This window comes from Sceloporus undulatus, chromosome 3 (assembly GCF_019175285.1).
Source record: "Sceloporus undulatus isolate JIND9_A2432 ecotype Alabama chromosome 3, SceUnd_v1.1, whole genome shotgun sequence".
In the NCBI taxonomy this organism is placed as follows: Eukaryota; Metazoa; Chordata; class Lepidosauria; order Squamata; family Phrynosomatidae; genus Sceloporus; species Sceloporus undulatus.
Genome location: NC_056524.1, coordinates 168,673,835 through 168,692,569, shown reverse-complemented (window position 1 = coordinate 168,692,569; position 18,735 = coordinate 168,673,835). Strand labels below are relative to the sequence as shown.

The 18,735-nt window shown below is 39.4% G+C and overlaps 2 protein-coding genes across 3 annotated transcripts in view; one reads left to right on the top strand and one right to left on the bottom strand.

Annotated features, from left to right (window-relative positions):
* The window catches only part of TET1 (tet methylcytosine dioxygenase 1), a 646,721-nt gene that overhangs the window by 516,486 nt on the left and 111,500 nt on the right, over positions 1–18,735 (bottom strand). The gene's annotated exons all lie outside the window — the stretch shown is intronic.
* Positions 141–17,265, top strand: DNAJC12 (DnaJ heat shock protein family (Hsp40) member C12). 2 transcript variants are annotated; one of them, XM_042459372.1, is made up of 6 exons: positions 141–275; positions 3,920–4,079; positions 9,627–9,705; positions 12,976–13,115; positions 14,414–14,609; positions 15,756–17,265. In XM_042459372.1, exons 2-6 carry the CDS (start codon positions 4,002–4,004, stop codon positions 15,848–15,850), a joined length of 588 nt encoding a protein of 195 aa, XP_042315306.1. In that variant the 5' UTR covers positions 141–275; positions 3,920–4,001; the 3' UTR covers positions 15,851–17,265. The 2 variants fall into 2 exon arrangements, with proteins under 2 accessions (XP_042315306.1, XP_042315305.1); XM_042459371.1 differs by lacking the exon at positions 141–275 and having other exon boundaries at positions 3,883–4,079.

The following is an 18,735-nucleotide window of genomic DNA, read 5'->3' as shown; positions in this document are numbered from 1 at the left end:
GCCTTTAAAGACTGACTCAGCTTATAAAATCAAAGGTCAGTTGCTTCACATTGGTCTTTCGCATGCTAAAGTATCTAAACAATCAAAAGGATAGTAACAGTCAGGTCAGGTGGCATATACTAGTCCGTGTTCAACATTCTTTTTTATTCGGTCAGTTGTTTAAATTGTTGTAAAACCTCCAAATCCCCTTGTTATCAACAGCCCAGCTCAGGTCTTACAAACTCAGGGCTGATTTTTTGACTGTAGCCTCCATTCTGATTAATGACTGAGCCAAGGTAAAGGAAATCTTTGAATATCTCAATGTCTTCATTGTTTTCTTTAAGGTTATATAAATAATGTGTTGTCATAATTTTTGTTTTCTGGATGTCCAGCTGTAACCCTACCTTTGCACTTTCTTCTTTGTCTTTCTTTCATAGTTGTTCCAAGTCTGTGCCATTTCTCTGCTAGTAGTATAATGTCAACTGCATATCTTAAATTGCTGGTGTTCCTTCTTCCAATGTTCACACTTCCTTCATCAGAGTCGAACACAGCTTTACATATGATATGTTCAGCATACAATTTAAACAGAAAGGGTGATAAAATAAATCCTTGCCTGACCACCTTGCCAATTGGAAATCATTCTGTTTTCTCCATATTCTGTCCTAATGGTGGTCTCTCATCCTCAGTACATGTTACACATTAGGATACGCCCATTTCTTTAAGAATGATTCATAGTTTTTCATGATCTACACATTCAAAGGCTTTGCTATAACCAATAAAGCACAGGCTGATTTTCTTCGGAAATTATTTGGTCCACTCCAGTGTCAAATGTCAATATGATCCCTAGTGTCTCTTCCTTTTCTGAATCCCACTTAGCGCTGAAACAGATGGCCCCTGTAGCAGTGGCTTCCTAAACAGATGGCCCCTTTGCAGTGGCTTCCTAGCAGCTTGGGGGTGACAATGGATGCCCCCAAGCTGGCAGGAAGCCACCGTGAAGCTGCTCGCCTGACCACAAGGTAGGCAGCTTTGCAGTGCTCCAGTGACCTGCTGCATGCTGCAGGAGTGCTGCAAAGCCGCAGTGAGCTGGCTTTTTGATGCTTCTTTTTGGGCTGGCAAAAAGCCAGATTGGGACCACAGTGTGTGGTTGTCGTGGCCCCGATCCGGCTTTCTCCCCTTCACAATAATCTGTTTCGCCCCCTGGACATCTGACATTTCTGGTGAATAGGGATTTGATTTGAGAGAATCCCTGGATGGTGGGGCAGGAAAGGTGAACAGGAACATGCCATGGGGTGAGGTGAAGGGCATGGTCTCTGACTGCTTTGTGATGGGACACTCTTTGTCTCCATTGCAAGAGGAAAATGTAAAGAGTCTGGAGTGTGTGTGCTAAGTGCTCAGCAAACCCATTTCTTTGTATCTAGGTCTCACATGCATAGTTCACAACACCTAGTATTCATTTGTGGTCTCACAGCAAAGTACATACTGGAACTGATCCGGCTTAGCTTCCAAATCAAATGGGATCTAGTGCCTTTAAAGTATTTAGACCAAAGTCCAGAGTACTACAGTCTCATTTAATAGTCTTATCTCCTACTTTTATATGGGCAGTTTTATTACTTTGATCAGTGGAAGCTTTAGGTTTGTTCCAAGTGCATATTTTGTCATCACTGTTGAATCTTGGGAGTTGTATCTTATCCTTACCTACAAAACTATGTGTGTCTATGGCACTAACTCCACTCCAATAATATTGTAAGGATGCAGAAGGGATATGCTAAGTGTGAAAAAATAACAACCGTCCATCTAGCATTGCTGGTTCTATTGATACGGTCTTCATGGACTCCTAGTTACTGCCCACTCCTATGGAAGATTTAACATGGTTAATGTACAGGTACACACTGTGGTTTTGAATGGGAATAACTGCATATTTCCCTTGCTTCCAACTTTTACCATTTTCATGCACACTTGATTTTTAAAAAATGTTTTTATATTTTACATATTTTTATGTACACTTGAAAGTATTTAACTTATACCCAACCTTTTCTCAAACAGTATACAAAGGGATCTTGTAGCACCTTTGAGACTAACTGAAAGAAAGAAAGAAGTTGGTAGAATAGGCTTTAAGTTGGTAGCATCAGCAGAAGCAGTTACAATGATGGAGCTCTGTTGTTGCCACTTATGATGGTGCAAGATCTCAACTGGTAGTCTATAAACAAGTGCTTTAATCAGAGCACTTAAAAAAAAAGGACGTTGGAAGAACATTTTGTCTTCATCTGTCACAACAGCAAATATTAGATTTCATCATCTTCCACGTCACACTTGATAGTAAGTTGTAAAAAACCAAACCCCAACAACACTGAGTAAATATAACTAAAGGTAGTGTTTTGTAATGGTGGTGTCAAAATAATGGCAAAGCTCTATCCTGATTTTGGTATTTCTTCCCTTGTGTTTTTTGTTGTGTTTTTTTATCTTTCGTTGGGCACCCTCCAGGAATACTTCTTTAACTTGCTATGCTAAAATTTCTGAATTGTGTCACTGATCATGTTCCATCTTTGGCCCTGGATTTTTAACAGAGCTATAAACAATATGATTAAAATACTCCTCATTCCAGTCGAACGGAATGCAATCCAGCCACACAGAATTTTCAGGAGTTTGGGGCTTTTTGCACTCCCTTGAAAAACTCATAGTCGTAATGTAACATTCAAACCACTATGCCACACTGGCTGTCTAACCTGAAGGTACTCAACAACAAACATTTAGAAAATATAGGTACATGAGGGTGAGTGATGGAATCGCACATAAATGCTTACATGTTTAGTAAGGCAGTTTGGATAGGGATGTGGTTGATTGGAATTTCTGAGAAGTACATATTCTGTGAAATGCACAAATGGTAGCATAGAAGAGCAAGCAACAAAAATTAATCTGGTGCAGAACCCTTCATGATTATGCTGGAAGAAAGGAAATCAGCAGTATCAAAGGAAGACAATTTTTAGTTGAAGGAAAAAATATACAGTTGCACCAAGTTGTAGGAAGTAGTAGCAAGCTGTAGCAAGATTAAGGAGTCCAGTCTGTTGCTATACAACATCTAGTATATTGATTTTTTAAAAATATACTGTGTTTTCAAGATCAGCTGTGATTAATTTTGCCTGGCATCTGAAGTATGTGACTATGTCATCTTCCATGCTGTTCCTTTTCATACCAGGGACAGTCCAGAAACAACTGTTTGCAAACTCCAGCTGGTCACTACTTAGTACTTCTATGTTGCGATACTTTTCATCCAAATTTAATTTAGCAGTGCAGCCCTACACTAGTCGCAGTGGAAAAATGATGCCTGGACATGATATTAGATCAGAGAAATGTATTTATTGAAGCAGTGTGAAAGCAGCATTAGCAACCTGTACATCTGTTACATTTCTTGTTTTCCTATAACAAGGCTGTGTGTATGTATGTGATTAGTACAGCATAGTTGTATGATGCATTATTGTCATTATTCATCATCATCATCATCATCATCATCATCATCATCATCATCATCACTGTATCATGTATTATCAGTATTGAAGTCCTAAAGGTATGTTATTGCTAGCTAAAAAAAACCTTTATAAAACATATAGGAGCTCTTATTTTTATAAAGCCCAACATTACAATTCATATTTAATTTGCAAAACTAAAATTCTTGGAAGAGGAAAGAAAAACTGGAAGGGCTTTATAGTACCTTGAAGCTATTTACAAGCTACCAACCACCCAGCACTATTATTTTGGAAATGCTTGTGCAAACTGCAAATCCCATGGAGCTTTGCAATTGTAAACAGTGTTTGTGGATTGTTTCCACCAATAACAGCAGGCTAATTCAGGGGAGTTACTTGGGAGGGTCGAATGACATCTCAGTGTATAAAAGCAACGGTGGAGAAGTAGCATCATTGCATGTCCTCTGCTTTGGTTTCAATAGCCCTTGACTGTTCAAACAGTATTCTTCAGTCTCCTTGGATTTCACATTAAAGAGAACAGAGAACGCAAACAGGTTGAAACAAATGGATGCGATTCTGAACTGCAGGCTGGAGGAGATGGAAGATTACTACGGCTTGCTAGGCTGTGATGAGTTGTCTACAGTAAGAGTTGTTCTTTCTTTTAAACCCCTGTTGATTTCTTTGCTGTGTGTGTGTGTCAGAATGAATAATAATAATAATAATAATAATAATAATAATAATAATAATAATAATAATAATAATAATAATAATAATTATTATTATTTTGCTCTTCCACATCATTTTCCCATTCCTCAGATATTTATTTTACTAACTGATAATGTGGCTTTCACCAGCCTTTGGGATTTAGCTGATGTAACCACCCATTTAAATTTTTATTGAATGTACACACCTCTGTTTTTGGTAGTATAAATATATTTATTGGACTATAATATTGAGCCAATGTGGAGTAGTGATTTGAGCATTGGTCTATGACTCTGGAGAGCAGGGTTTGAATCCCTGCTTCACCCTGAAACCCACTGGGTGATCTTCAACAAGTCACACTCTCTCAGCCTCAGATGGCAATGGCAAACCTCCTGTGAAGAAACTTGCCAAGAAAACCATGAGATAGGTTCACCGTAGGGTTGCTGTCAGTTGGGAATGCCTTGAAGGCAAACAACACACACTACACGCACATCATGTAAGCTTGATGCACTTCTGAATATCAGCTTTGAAAGTTGCTATAATACAATAGCACAATATGCATGCTTATTCAGAAGTGCTAAGTGGAGGCACCCTTTATGCAAGGTGCATAGAACCACACTTTCAGTGTACATGTTAGAGAAATATTTCAAATTTGAACATTTTTTTATTGATCCATGTGACTGTTGACAATTAATTTTGTGGAGAGCAAAACCTCAGACGTACATTAGTGTTTGATATTCACTTGAATGATTAATGACATTCACTGATGAGTCTGACAAGAATAGTTAAATTCCAGGAAAGACTGGTGTGCTCTAAATTTGTGATTGCAGTAGTTTAGGATTTCTAACTTTCCTGCCATATTAATGAACAACAGCTTAGATGTGGCTAAAAATGTATTGGCATTATTTGTATAAAATGATTTAAATTGCACCAAAAAACCATCCAAATTTGCACTTGGACAGGGAAAGACAACCTCCCGTAGCATGAAATAGTGCTCCAAATGTTTGCTGAGATAGCTTCCAGCAAGGGCTGCTTGGTTTTGTTAGGTGAAAAGTTGTTCTGGATTTTGGAGTTATAAGATGCTGTGTTGGATCTACTGCAACAATTATTTTCAACCAAACCAAGTTGACATCATAAGTCATCTGAAAGAAATTGTTTTACAATAGCTTTCTGCTGGTTTTGCAATGTGGTCTTACATAAGTGTGGATGTGTACAGTGGACTCTTGTTATACGCTGGGGTTTGGTTCCAAGATCTCCTGTGTATAACAAAATCCGTTTATGCTCAAGTCTCATTAAATATAATGACATAGCAAATTGGTGTTCCTTATAAAAAATGGAAAAGCAAGGTTTTATATTTGAAATTTATACTTTTGGGGAACATTTTCAAACTGTGTATGCTTGAATCCATGCACAAAAAATCAGTGTATAAGGAGGGCCAACTGTATAATAAAGAAGAAACAGGTGATGTGTATTGGAAGCAGGGGTAGAAAACATAAGAGATCATCAGGAACCTGTGATCCTATTTTCAGTGTTTGGTCGTTGTTAACTGTCCTTGAGTTGCTTCCAATACATGGCAATCCTGTGGATGAGACATCTCCAAGACTCCCTGTCGTCCACTGCTATGCTTAGGTCCTGCAAAGTCATACCTATGACCTCCTTAATAGAATCCATCCATCTAGCATGGAGCCTTCCTCTCTTTCTACTTCCCTTCACCTTTCCTAGCATTATTGTTTTTTCTAGTGAGTCTTGCCTTCTCATGATGTGTCTGAAGTATGGCAGCGTCCAGGGAGATTTTTGGCTTGATCTGTTCTAGGACCCATTTGTTTGTCTTTTTGGCTGTCCACAGAATCCTCAGTACTCTTCTCCAGCACCACATTTATCTTTTTTAAATTCAAGTAGTAGATATAGTCATCCTTTTGTTTGTGTGGACTTAGAATCCGCGACCCTTGCTTACTTGTGAGGGGCAAATGGAGGGATTTAAAAGGGGGTGTTCACCCTTGGGGGCACACCACCATTCAAGCCAATAGGGCTTGAATATTGGCAGATTTAAATTTTCACGGGGGGGGGGGGGGGGGAGGGAGGTCTGGAACGGATCCCCCGTGAAAACAGAGGAAAATATGGTGTTGCACTTGTATGCATTTGGGTTTAATGTGCTTTTCACAATGCTTGCAGAGGTGGTCAAGAGCGCCTGTTATCAGCTTTGGCTGATACGCCAGCTGCGCCCTTTCCTGGATGACCCCTCAAAACGGTAGTACATGCATCGGTAACCTCAAGACTTGATTTTTGCAATGCTCTCTACAGGGAGCTAACCTTGTGCCTAGTCTGGAAACTTCAACTGGTACAGAATATGGCAGCCAGGTTGATTACAGGAACAACTAGGAGTGAACATATTACACCAATATTGAAGTCACTCCACTGGCTGCCTATTAGTTTCCAGGCACAGAACAAGGTGTTGGTTATCATCTTTAAAGCCCTATGTGGCTTGGGCCCAACCTATTTAAGGAATCACCTGCTTCCATATAATCCGCCCTGTACACTCAGATCCCCTGGAAGGAATTTATTGCAACCTGTAAGGACTAAACTGAAGGCGACCTCCCAGAGAACCTTCTTCACTGTTGCTCCCACCCTATGGAATGGCCTGCTGGATGAGATCCGCCAAATATCCAACTTAGCTTTAAAAAAGCGGTCAGGATGGATCTCTTCCAGCAGGCTTTCCCGGAATAGCCCCCAGCTACATATAGATTCCACATATTTGGAGTATTCTGTATTTGTACAATCCTGGCCATTATGAGTTTGCCCACTGCTTTTACGCTATGATATTGTGTGATTTTAATATAAATGTGTTGATTTTAATGTTTGAATTTTAATCTTAGAATGGTTTAATTCCTTTTTAAGGGGTGGTTGTATATATTTGTATTATTGTTATCTCTGTACATCTGTATTATTATTATTATTATTATTATTATTATTATTATTATTATTAACCTTTATTTATAAAGTGTTGTAAATTTACACAGCGCTGTACATACAATCTTTATAATTAGATGGTTCCCTGCCCTCAGGCTTACAATCTAAAAAGACACCACACAAAAGGAGAAGGGAGTAGTGGTGGGGAAGGGGATGAGGTCCAGGAGTTCCTCTCTACCTCTGAGGCCTGGACCAAGGCAGATGGACTGGAGGGAGGGCTTGGCTTCATAATGGATGGTTAATCTTCATCCAGGGAGGCAAGCGACAATTATGCAAGGCCTGGGAACGCTTCCCTGAACAGGATGGTCTTCAACTCCATTTTGAAGCTGGTTAAAGAAGTGATGGCTCTTGTTCGCAGGGGAAGAAGGTTCCAGGAGTGAGAGGCAGCGAGTGAAAAGGGGCGAATCTGAGATGGGGCAGAGGAAATCCTGGGCTGGGACAGTAGTCCTTGACTACCAGAACAGAGGCCCCGAGTGGGAAGGTGAGGAGAAAGAAGATCTGATAAGTAAAGAGGGGCAGCCCATGGAGGGCTTTAAACGTCGACAGCAGGAGCTTATACTGGATGCGGAAAGGGAAGGGGAGCCAGTGAAGGAATGCCAACACAGGAGAGATATGATCAGAGCTGTGGGCGGATGTGATAATGCGTGCAGCTGAATGTGACAATGTGGATCGGGTCTCCCTCTTTATCTGCTTTTTTGCCTGCTGCCCTTGCCCCTTCTCCTGAAGCCGCTGCGGTCATTCCCTCGGCCAACTCTATTTGTGCTTCTCGAGTCCAGTAAGCTTGGGACACTTCGTGTATATATTCCATAAATTCTTCCCAGCTCATGTTGTGAATCCTCAGTGAGATTGGTTCTAAGTATGAACTATTTAGCCCTTGATACATATCTTGAATGATTTCGACATCGTTTATCACTGGTTGTCCCTCTCTATTCAAGCATATTATTCCGGACAGAATTCCCAACATTTTCTTTCTGGTTACATAAGTGTCAGGGGACTCCTCGGAGAGTTGGACCTCACTCTGGTATCTGGTCTTTAGGATGGTCCCTGGCCACAAGATCTGCACCATTCTAGTTATCCAGTTGGGCAGCTCTAAACTAGCCAGATCATAATTGGATACCATTGCTTCAAAGGGCCCTGAGTAACTAGGATTTATGCACAGCCTAGCCACTTGAGTTAAATCCTCCCCTTTGCCTTGGAATAGAAAAGGATTATCGTGGACATCCACTGAACTTCTGTTTGGGGGTTCAATTGTATTATTTTAATTGTTGGAAGCCACTTTGATTGTTTCTTAAATAAGCGGGATATAAATAAACGTTTTATTTATTTATTATTATTATTATTATCCTGTTTTTTGGGTGGCAAACCATTTACTATGAAGTCTGACCTTCTGTCCATGGACTGCATTCAGAATAAATAGCATGTAAACTGAAGTCTTTGAGCTTTACTCTGTTACGGTTCTTCCTTTGTTGTTTTGATAAGATGAGCAACAGAGACTCTTTTTTTGGGTGCTTCCACCACAAAGGTGATATAGGCATCTTCAAAAGAAAGATACTTCTTTGTTATAGGTCCCCTCCTCCCATCACCCCGGTCTGTGGTATGTCATCGTTAGGGAGAGTCATTTGGGAGATCGGTTGATCAGTATGTACATTAAGACATCAGGCTAAGTCTTGTCTAAACATCAGATAAGACCTTTCCCTGCAAGCAGGTATTTAATATTTATTTTTTTCCTTTTATTGTTAGCCCTATTGATGGCTTTTAAAAGATCTTTTCAGGTGTTTTTGGTTGGCATTTTTTTACAGATGGGTTTTTTAAATTGTTGTAAACTATTCTGAAGGAACTTGCCAGTTGGGCAGCATCTACATTTAAGAAATGAATAAACAGGTATTTATTTATAGCTCCAGCTTCTCACATTCTTTCATCTTACCTATATAGGTGTAGGAGGAAATTAATTTACATCCATATACACGATTGTTTGATGTGAATACACATGCTGGGAATCTGGGACCAGTTGCAGCTTTTTAATAATAATAATAATAATAATAATAATAATATGTTTTATTTATATACCGCTATTCCAAAGATCATAGCAGTGAACAGCAAGTAAGCTAATTAGCAAGTAAGCTAATTTGCCCCCAACAGTCTGGGTACTCATTTTAGCTCCCTCCTCGGAAGGATGCAAGCCTGAGTCGAGCTTGGGCCCTTTTGCTGGTCTTGAACTCGCAACCTTGTGGTTTTGAGTGAATGGCTGCAGTACAGGCATTTAACCCCTGCGCCACCAGGGCTCCTAGTGTGCAAGAGTACATGCATACATGCATGGTTTTGCTATAACAGAAAAAAAATACCTAAAATGGACCTATAAGTCAATGAATTTCATGTGCAACAGCACATAAACATTAACATTCCCCTACGGCACACACTTGCGTCAGTAACAAGTGGCATGTGAAGTGGCCCTTTAGTGTGGCTTCTTTACTGCCGTGTTATTAACATTTGTATTCATGTGTGGTTTGTATATGTGTCTAGGTCGAACAAATTATTTCAGAATTTAAGGTGAGAGCACGTGAGTGTCATCCCGACAAGCATCCTGCAAACCCGCAATCTGGTATGTGGCTTTCACTTTTCCCTATTATAAACATTGAACAGATGGCATTATGTAGAGCTGAGAAGCCAGTTCTAGTGTCAGGAATTTGGAAGTGTTTTAAGGGGAGACATTTTCCTTATTCTGAAAGAGTAGTGAAGTACAAATGAGAAATTCCCTTGTGTCATCACTTTCCTGCTCAGAGGAATGTTTTTCATCTGCCTGCAGCCTCCATCTGTATGAGAGAAAGGTGGAATTGGGTGGTCCAAGGATGCATGATTTTGATTTGGGGGGGGGGCTTTCAGTCTGAACTGTTCAAAAACTGTCATAGTGTAGACCACATGTGACAACTTGCCCACACATTGATTTTGCCTTTTTTACATCGCCATCCATTCTGCTCTAGTTTGAATCTAATAAGTTCTTCCTTCCTGCCATGGGATTCATAATGTAGATAAGCACACATTCTGAACCCCAAAGAAGAAATGTTGGATGGGATATTTTGGAGTGGAGATGTAATGGGGAATCTGCCATGCCACTCAAAGCTCCTTCCCAATTTTAATCTTTCTGTTTCTTTTGTAAGCAATTTTCAGACTCTGTTAATACACATTTGTATGTAATGAGTAGTTAAATAAAGCAGGAAGCCATGACAATACTGAGATTTGTGTAATGAAGAGTGAGTAATCTGTGTTCCATCTACAAAAACTAAGTCAAGTGTGTATATCTTTTTTGCTTTGTATGACCTACGTCAGCTAGGATATATTAAAAACTAACTGCCATGTCCCTCTTCCTGTTCAAGAGTTTTTAAAAGTCAAATTATTTCCTGTTCAGGAATTATTAGATTGTTAATAAATAAAATCTATTATTATTATTAAATGGAGGGGAGGCAGAGTAAACACAATGGGAAAACCAATCTGTATTATGTTGGGTGGATATCCGTCAATCCCTGTTAGCATTTGAATTCAGTGCATTTCAAAAGGAATATCTATTTTCATAAACTGGTGCACATGAATCATCACCATCATCTCTAGCATCGAGAAGGTGACTCACAGATAAACTATAAGTCTTTGTAACCTTTACACATATGGGTTACTAAGGATGTGGTCTCGTGTTTCTATTATAACAGGGAAATTTTTTATTTACACTGGAAAAAATTGAGCACTATAATATGCTCAAGTTAATATTTTGTTATATGTAAATTTAGCACTATACTGTAGTACAAGTTTCCACCAGGGCTAGATTGGAGATTATCCAATACGAAGAATTTTTGGCTAGCTGCTCCATTATAGTACCATTATGCATTACAGGGTATAGTGCCATTGGAGCTACCCTTCCCATTCCCTTGTATCAGAAAAGACTGTCCTTTGTGACTAAACCAACTCTGCTGTCTCATGGCTACATTTGAAATCCTGAAAACCAACCAAAATAATTTCCCTTAAGTTTCGCACTGATGATAGTGGCATGTACCCACAAGAAATGTCAAGCATTGCTTTCCTGTATGGTGAAGGAAAGAAAGGATTTGATATGCAAAGTGAAGAATAAATTCCAGCTAGAACTATAATCTCTTCACTTTATTTTGGTTCTAATTCATTTTGAGATTTGTCATAAGTTGTCCCTCTATAGAGCTACACTTTCTATGTATGTTTTCAATTGCCAGTTAATACTGTTTGTAAGTGGACACACATTTTCTCATTATTCTGAACCAATAGTTTGGACCTTTCCTTTTCAGGCCCATTTTTCCTATGGCCTAGTCTACCCATTATGATTGCGATCCAATACATATTTACTTGGGCATCAGTCTTATTGATTACTGTGGGACTGACCTCTGTGTAAAAATGCATAAGACTGAACATTAGAAAGTGTTCAGTGTGGTATATATATACGAGAGAGAGAGAGAGGGAGGGGGGATATCGCTTTCCCTACTGTACAAATGTTAATTCTTCACCATTGTCACCATTGATCGAACAGGATTTTCTGATTTTGGAAATGATACAAAACTTGCCTGCTAAAGATAAAATCAGGCTAGGTATAAGGATATTTCAAAGAATATAAACCTATCAATCCTTACTGATCATGCTGACTATGTATTACCTCCAGTATCAGTGTCAGTGTACCTTTCAGTACCAATTGCTGGGTGCCAGTATGGTGTAAGTATGGTGTAGTGGTCCGTAGTGTTGGACTAGGACTCTGGAGACCAGGGCTTGAATCCCTGCTCAGCCATGGAAACCCACTGGGTGACCTTGGGCAAATCTCACACTCTCAGCCTCAGAAAACTTTGTGATAGCCTTAGAGATGCCATGGAAATGACATGAAGGTACACAACAACAATAACAGCAAATTGTGGGGAATGTAGGAGAGTGCAACTGTATTCATATTGGCCACTGTGGGCACAAGATAATGGACCAAGAGGTTTGCATCTATACCACACATATATAGTAGTTTACTTCAATTGTCATTGCTCCATCCTACAAAAGCCCAGGATTTTTAGATTTGTAGCATAATTAGAATTGTGTGATGCAGAATTCCAGTGAATTCTCCTGAAATACTGTATAACACTAGAGCTTCTAGCAAAGAATTTTCTCCCAAACTACAAATCCCAGGAGTCCATTAGTGTGTCAGATGATATAATTGTACAGAGTGGAAACATCCCAGGGTTCTTCATATGTTCACAGTGAGTATGGTGTAGTCGTTTGAGCATTGTACTAAGACTCCAGAGACCAAGGTTCAAATTTCCACTCAGCCATGGAAACCCATGACCCTGGGCAAGTCACACTCTCTCAGCCTCAGAAGAAGACAAAGGCAAACCCCCTCTGAATAAATGTTGCCAGACTCGTTTTAGAATTGCCATATATGGAAAATGACTTAAAAGCACACAACAACAGCAAGAAATACAAGTAACAAACCTCTATAAAGAGCTTTCAGTTCTTTTGAGTGATGTGCAGAGGACACAATATTTCTGTTTTTTTGTTTGTTTGTTTGTTTGTTTTGGTCAGTACAGATGTTAGGAGCATTTCTGCTTATTTTCAAAACTGCTTTATAAAAATGGGAGCTCTGCATATCTGTTTTGACTGAATATTGATGTGCCTCTGAAAACATGACCTGAGGCTGGTACCTAAGATTGCAGAGTAGTAAACCAAGTCCACCGCTTCACTCTGTATATTAAATTGTCTGATTGAAATAAATCAAAAACAACATGTGATGTTGATTATTCAAATTAATACAAGGAATTAATATAATATAGACTTTAAAAATCTGTAAATGTGGTTAAAAACATTTTCTTCTGTGTCTGGTTTATAGTGGAAAAATTTCAGAAGTTACAGCAAGCCAAAGAGATTCTTACCAACGAAGACAGCCGAGCCCGATATGATTACTGGCGGAGAAGTAAAATCACAATCCCATTCCAGCAGTGGGAGGCACTGAGCAACTCTATCAAAACAGTTAAGTTTTGCTTTATGCACCTGTCATTTCCTGGGGAATATAATTGCTATCTGCATCTGTATAGTACTATCTCTATCTGTATATGCAGCCTTAACCCCTCCAGATGTTCTTGATTTCGGCTTCCAGAAACTACAGCCAGCATGGTAATCGGTTAGGAGTTTTGTGAGTTGTTGGAAATCCAAAACACCCAAAAGACAGATCTTTGGTTGACACCAGCAGTCACCAACCTGGTGTCCTCCAATCCATTGTCCTTTCTCTCCTTTCTGATCCAGTCATCTACATTCCCATCCTTTGGGATCACTGATCTACACTGATGTGTAGTGGCTTTCTAGGCTTTTAAGACAGGTAGATTTTCTAGCCCTATTTGGAGAGCCAAGGGTTGAACCTGGGAGCTTTTGTATGCAAAGCTTGTGTTCTGCAATTGAATTACTGCTGCTCCCTCTGAATGAATCTCAGCAAGCATTTGGGGACGATTTCAGTGAGAAATTCATGACAAATGCTTTAAAAGCAATGAAACCAAATGCTCATATATATGAACAAGGAAGTAACAGATCACGCACAGACTTCTAAATAAAATTGATAACACTGAACAAACTTTGCCAAATACATATTGCCTGCTTGAGCACAGACCTGGTTTTCAGAGCATATGCAGAGGAAATATCCTGCAGAGCACTTGTAGAAAATGGGTCTCAGAATATGATTTTTTTTGAATTGCTGATCTGGATATTCCAAGGAGACATGTGAATAGATGGTGCTGCTCACAGATCACAAAACTGGTGTCTTAACTATGGGCCAAGTCATTGTTCATGGTAGTCAAATCAGACTTATTAGCAGGTTACTTCTACCTCCTTCATGGTGCTAAAATTCAATTACAAAAAGACCATCTAGTCTTGAACAGATTAGTTGTTACAAAAATAGAATTAACTTGAGAATTTAATTTTGTGACACAGTATGAACTTTTCAGCAGGTGTGCTGAATCTAAGACACTGTAGGTGGGTGGACCTCATAATACAGTTTTTCACAGCCTCCAAATGACAACTTCTCTGAGTTTGCTGACTTAGGGAATGATTTGGGAACATTGTTCAGAGGCTCCCAAATTCAGTACTTGGCATGTTCATTATCTGTATCTTCTCATACCTGCAGCTTCATAGAAATCCTTTTAAAAGAGCGCTATGCTCAATGGGTGTTACTCTCCCAAATCTGCCTGCCTCTGGGTTTTTCTTTTGCTGTTTTGTTTTGTCAAGCAAGGGCAGCAATGATACAATTCATGAATGCCACATTGTTGTTTCCTGTTTAGTCAATGCACTGGGCTGTCCAAGGTAAAAAAGAGCCAATGCTGGAAGCTCCTGATTTACATCTTAATGATAAGAAGGCTGATGATAGCTTCCGGAAGAAAAAACACAGTCCTGGTGAATTGTTAGACAGAAAGGGGCTAGAAGATATTGCTCCCTCTGATGAAATCTCACTTTCACCAAAGAGCCCTGATTCCCCAGGTAAGTGACCTGTGACACAAGAAACATTGCTGGTAGATCATTGGGACTAGATGCAGGTTGGCAAAATATGCAGCCTCTCTACTATTCCTTTAGAGTGTCATTGGAATTTACATGTGTCTCAGATATGCTTTTTCTGATTGTACCAGGTCCATGTAAGCTATATGGCCTCTGTTCCGCACAGCCCACCCAAATGCCCCACACAACAAATCCAAGGGTGTCATAAGCCTTGTTGGTCCCTCCTGCTTCTGTCTGAGTTGGATGGGACTTCTAGAGGCGATCTACACTGCCATCCCCCATTGATTTTAGCACCTTTTTTCCTACAGTAATTCTGTGGGAAATTAGTGAGGGTTAAACTTGCACTTTCCATCTATGACTGTAGAGACTGAGGGGCTATATAGATTGTCACTTTGTGCTGGCCTGTGGGTGGGGTGAGGGCTGAGAGTCCCCATGCTCCAAGCCCTAACAGCGTCACCCAGGCACCATTTTTGCGTGCACCCTTCTAGATGGCATGTGCCATGATGACACACCTCTGGCGCTTTTATCACACAGGAAGCCTTATTGCATGAGAAAACAATGTGGGAATGGAGCTGAAGAGTAGCTACTGTCTCTGTGTGTTGCGCATGATGTCATAGCACTGCTCTCCAGCTCCATTTCCACTTTGTTTTCTCATGCATTAAGTTTCAGGATCTCTTGAGTCTCTTGTTGTTGGAACCTCTGAAGCAGCAACAGAGCTCCCGCATTGCTAAAAAAAGAGTTTTCTGGCAAAAAATCTGTTAGAATCACACCTCTAAAGGCTGTGGTTCTCCTATTAGGCTCCAAATAGCAGCCAGAACACTTCTGGATACTTATCAGAAAAGATAGTGCATCCTATGGGGGTTTGGGGAGTGATGGTGGAAAATGGGATGAGTGTCACTCCTGGATCCTCCATGATTCTCTGTCCCAATCAACAGTGTCTTATTGCTTTCAGAATGAATGATGAACAGGAAGTTAGTGGTTTCTATATTAAAAGAAGTTTTAATTCACTTTCACTTTCACATTTATTTCATATGATATTTTATTTCACTAATGTGAAGCAAAGTACCATTTCCTTTGTATTGGTTGATTGTTTTCTCCCTCTTCATCATTGCCCTTTTTTTTTTCCAATAGGATTTTCGGATCTAAACTGTTGGCACCTACGTTTCCGCTGGTCTGGTGACACACCCTCTGAACTCCTGCGCAAATTCAGAAACTATGAAATATGAAGCAGATGACCAGATATGTGTAGATGGCCAAATAAGTGTTGAAGCTTATGTTCACCATTTCAGTATTTTTGTATATGTATATGCCTATGAATATTATTTTTTTCACTATATATTTTTGTAATAGGTGCCTTGTCACACATTGCTGTATGAAAGACTGGCTGTTTTCAATTGTGGACTTTGCCTTTATCTGCTGTGTTTATTCATTATTGGCACATATAATTTGGGGATTATCCCCCTTTAGCACCTTCTTCCTGAGGCTCACTGTATATGTGGTTTGTTCTCCCAAGTTCAGAAAAGTACTCATACAGCAATCTTTTTATCTTGCTATATCCCTTCCTATGGCCTTTGGCTCTTCAGTTCTGTCATCCTCCTTCGCCCAAACACTCTTGAATCGCTTGTCATGTTTTTCCTTGCTGTTCCAGACAAATGCTGGAGAATCTTTCCAGTTTAGCTGTTCCAAGATACTTTTATTTTTCTCTCCTCTGCCCTTTACAATCTGCGTTTGACTTGGCCCTTCAAGACTTAAAGCTATCAGACTTGCTAATTAGGTCTGTATTTATTTTCCAGTGACCATTCAAAAACAAAACAAAACAAAAACAACACTCAAATATAGATGAGAAAATTATGTGCCACGACAGACATCTTTCACCACTTGAGGGAATAGCTTTTCTAAAAATGTGCCATTTTAAAAAAAATATGGTTTTTTGTTCTTGTTTCTCCATGTAATTGCATGTTGTATAGTCTTCTGTGCTTTATGTTCATTCTACTGTATTGTATATACTATACTATACTATACTATACATTATACTAGCCAGTGTGGTGTAGTGGTCTCAGTGTTGAATGTTGAGAGAGCAGGGTTTGACTCCCTGCTTGGCCATGGAAATGCACTGTATAACCTTGGTTGCGTCACATATTCTCGGCCCCAGAAAATCCTAATAGGTTTGTCTTAGGGTTGCTACAAGTCAGAAATGACTTGAAGGCACACAACAACAACTAAATCCTGTACTTTATACAATACTGTGCTACTGAAACTATTGAAGCAGCAGCATTGTTGCAGAGTTAGCACTATGTTTTCCCACCTAGTTTCCTGCTATGCCGAGGAGTTTAGGAATCCACCAAACAATGCTGTCTCTAAGCAGGGGTCAGCCTTGCTTAGTACTTGGATAGGGGACTGCTAATAAATACCAAGTGCTGTAGGCTATATTTCAGAGGAAGGAACTAGCAAAATCATCTCTGGGTATTCCTTGTCTAAGAAAACTATATGAAATTCATGGGGTCACCAGAAACCAATGTGACATGAAATCACATATACAAAACTTATAACCATAGCTGTATTGTACAAAAATGTAGTCTTGTCTTTTTCATCTATTTTATTGGTTTCTTTTGCTTTAATAAAGTCAGTTATTTTTGCCTTATGCCTGAACTTTGCCTATTTTTTGTTTTTTCCCCCTCTTAACTTTGCTTAATGATTAGGATTAATCACAGTACAGTACTGGGAAAGCAGGCATGGCTGGAAAAATACAGTAGCTTTCCCTTCATCTGCCTTTTTCTTGGCTGTACACATTCCTTTCTTTTGCTATGTGAGTACATGATTTACACAGAAAAGATAATGACTCTCCAGCATGTTATGCTGCTTGGGGGATTCTGGGAATAATAGTGGGAAAAAAGTAACTGTTCCAAGTTCAGACTCTGCTGAGAAAACACATGGATGTATTTTTCCAAATCTAATCAAGAACAAGAAGACAGACCATTTTTTGTGTGTGTGTGTGTGAATTTAGGAAGGACATTTTACGCAGTTTTTGTCTAGTAGCTTCTAGTCTTCCTGCCTTATGCTCTATTGTGTAAAAAAGAGCTATTCAGATTATGTCACCCTATTTTTTTTAAATTTGAAGAATTCTGTAGTTATCTAAAGCTTGACTGAGGCAGAACCCTGTGATTAATCAAAGGTACGTAGTCAGTCAAATATCCTGGCCTTTCAGTTCATTTGGGTTTTTGTGCATATTAACCAACAATTGGAACTGAGCCCAGAAATACACTAGATGGAATGAATGCTTACAGGTATAATAAAACCAATCTTTGGGTGCATCTACACTGTGGGAATAATGCAGTTTAACACTACTTCAACTGCCATGGTTCCATGCTACAGAATCCTGGGATTTGTAGTTTTGTGAAGCACCAGCACTCTAGCAGAGACCTTGTAAAACAACAGGATTCCATAGAATGGAGCTACAGCAATTAAAGTAGTGTCAAATCGTATTATTTCTTTTTTTATTTTTTTATTGAAAATTAAAACAAACATACAATTGCAAACACAGCTCTAAACATTTAAAATTCAAAATTCACATTAAACAATATCCAAAGAACTAAACCTTTCCTCTTCTTTATATAGACTTCCTGGATCTCTCCAAAATAAACTAATTTTAATTTAACTGAACTCTTGTTTCTGTTTATTTTATATACCATTGAATTCCTTACATTAATAAACAAAAGCTTATATGCCTGAATAATAAATGGATACTGTATTATTTCTAAAGTGTAGAAGCACCTAGGTTACAGGGAAAACCACCTGGAAAGAAGACCATGGGTCCAGGACTGCTTAGATTTATTGCCCTCCTCCATAAGGGACCTGTTCTCTTAATCCCTGTATGTGCCACTGGCTCCCTAGGCCCTTGATAACATGATTAAATAGGGATTGCTATTACTCGTGCGGTACACATGCTAGTAGTATCTTCTCAATCATCCTCAAAACTGGCCTTGTGTCAAACCACCAATCATTAAGAAAAGGCAAGCAACTGAAGAGATGGACCAATGGCACAGACTAAGGGTAGGTCCAATGCAGGGGTGAGGGATGTGTGGTTCCCTGGATGCTGTTGGTCTTTCCACTT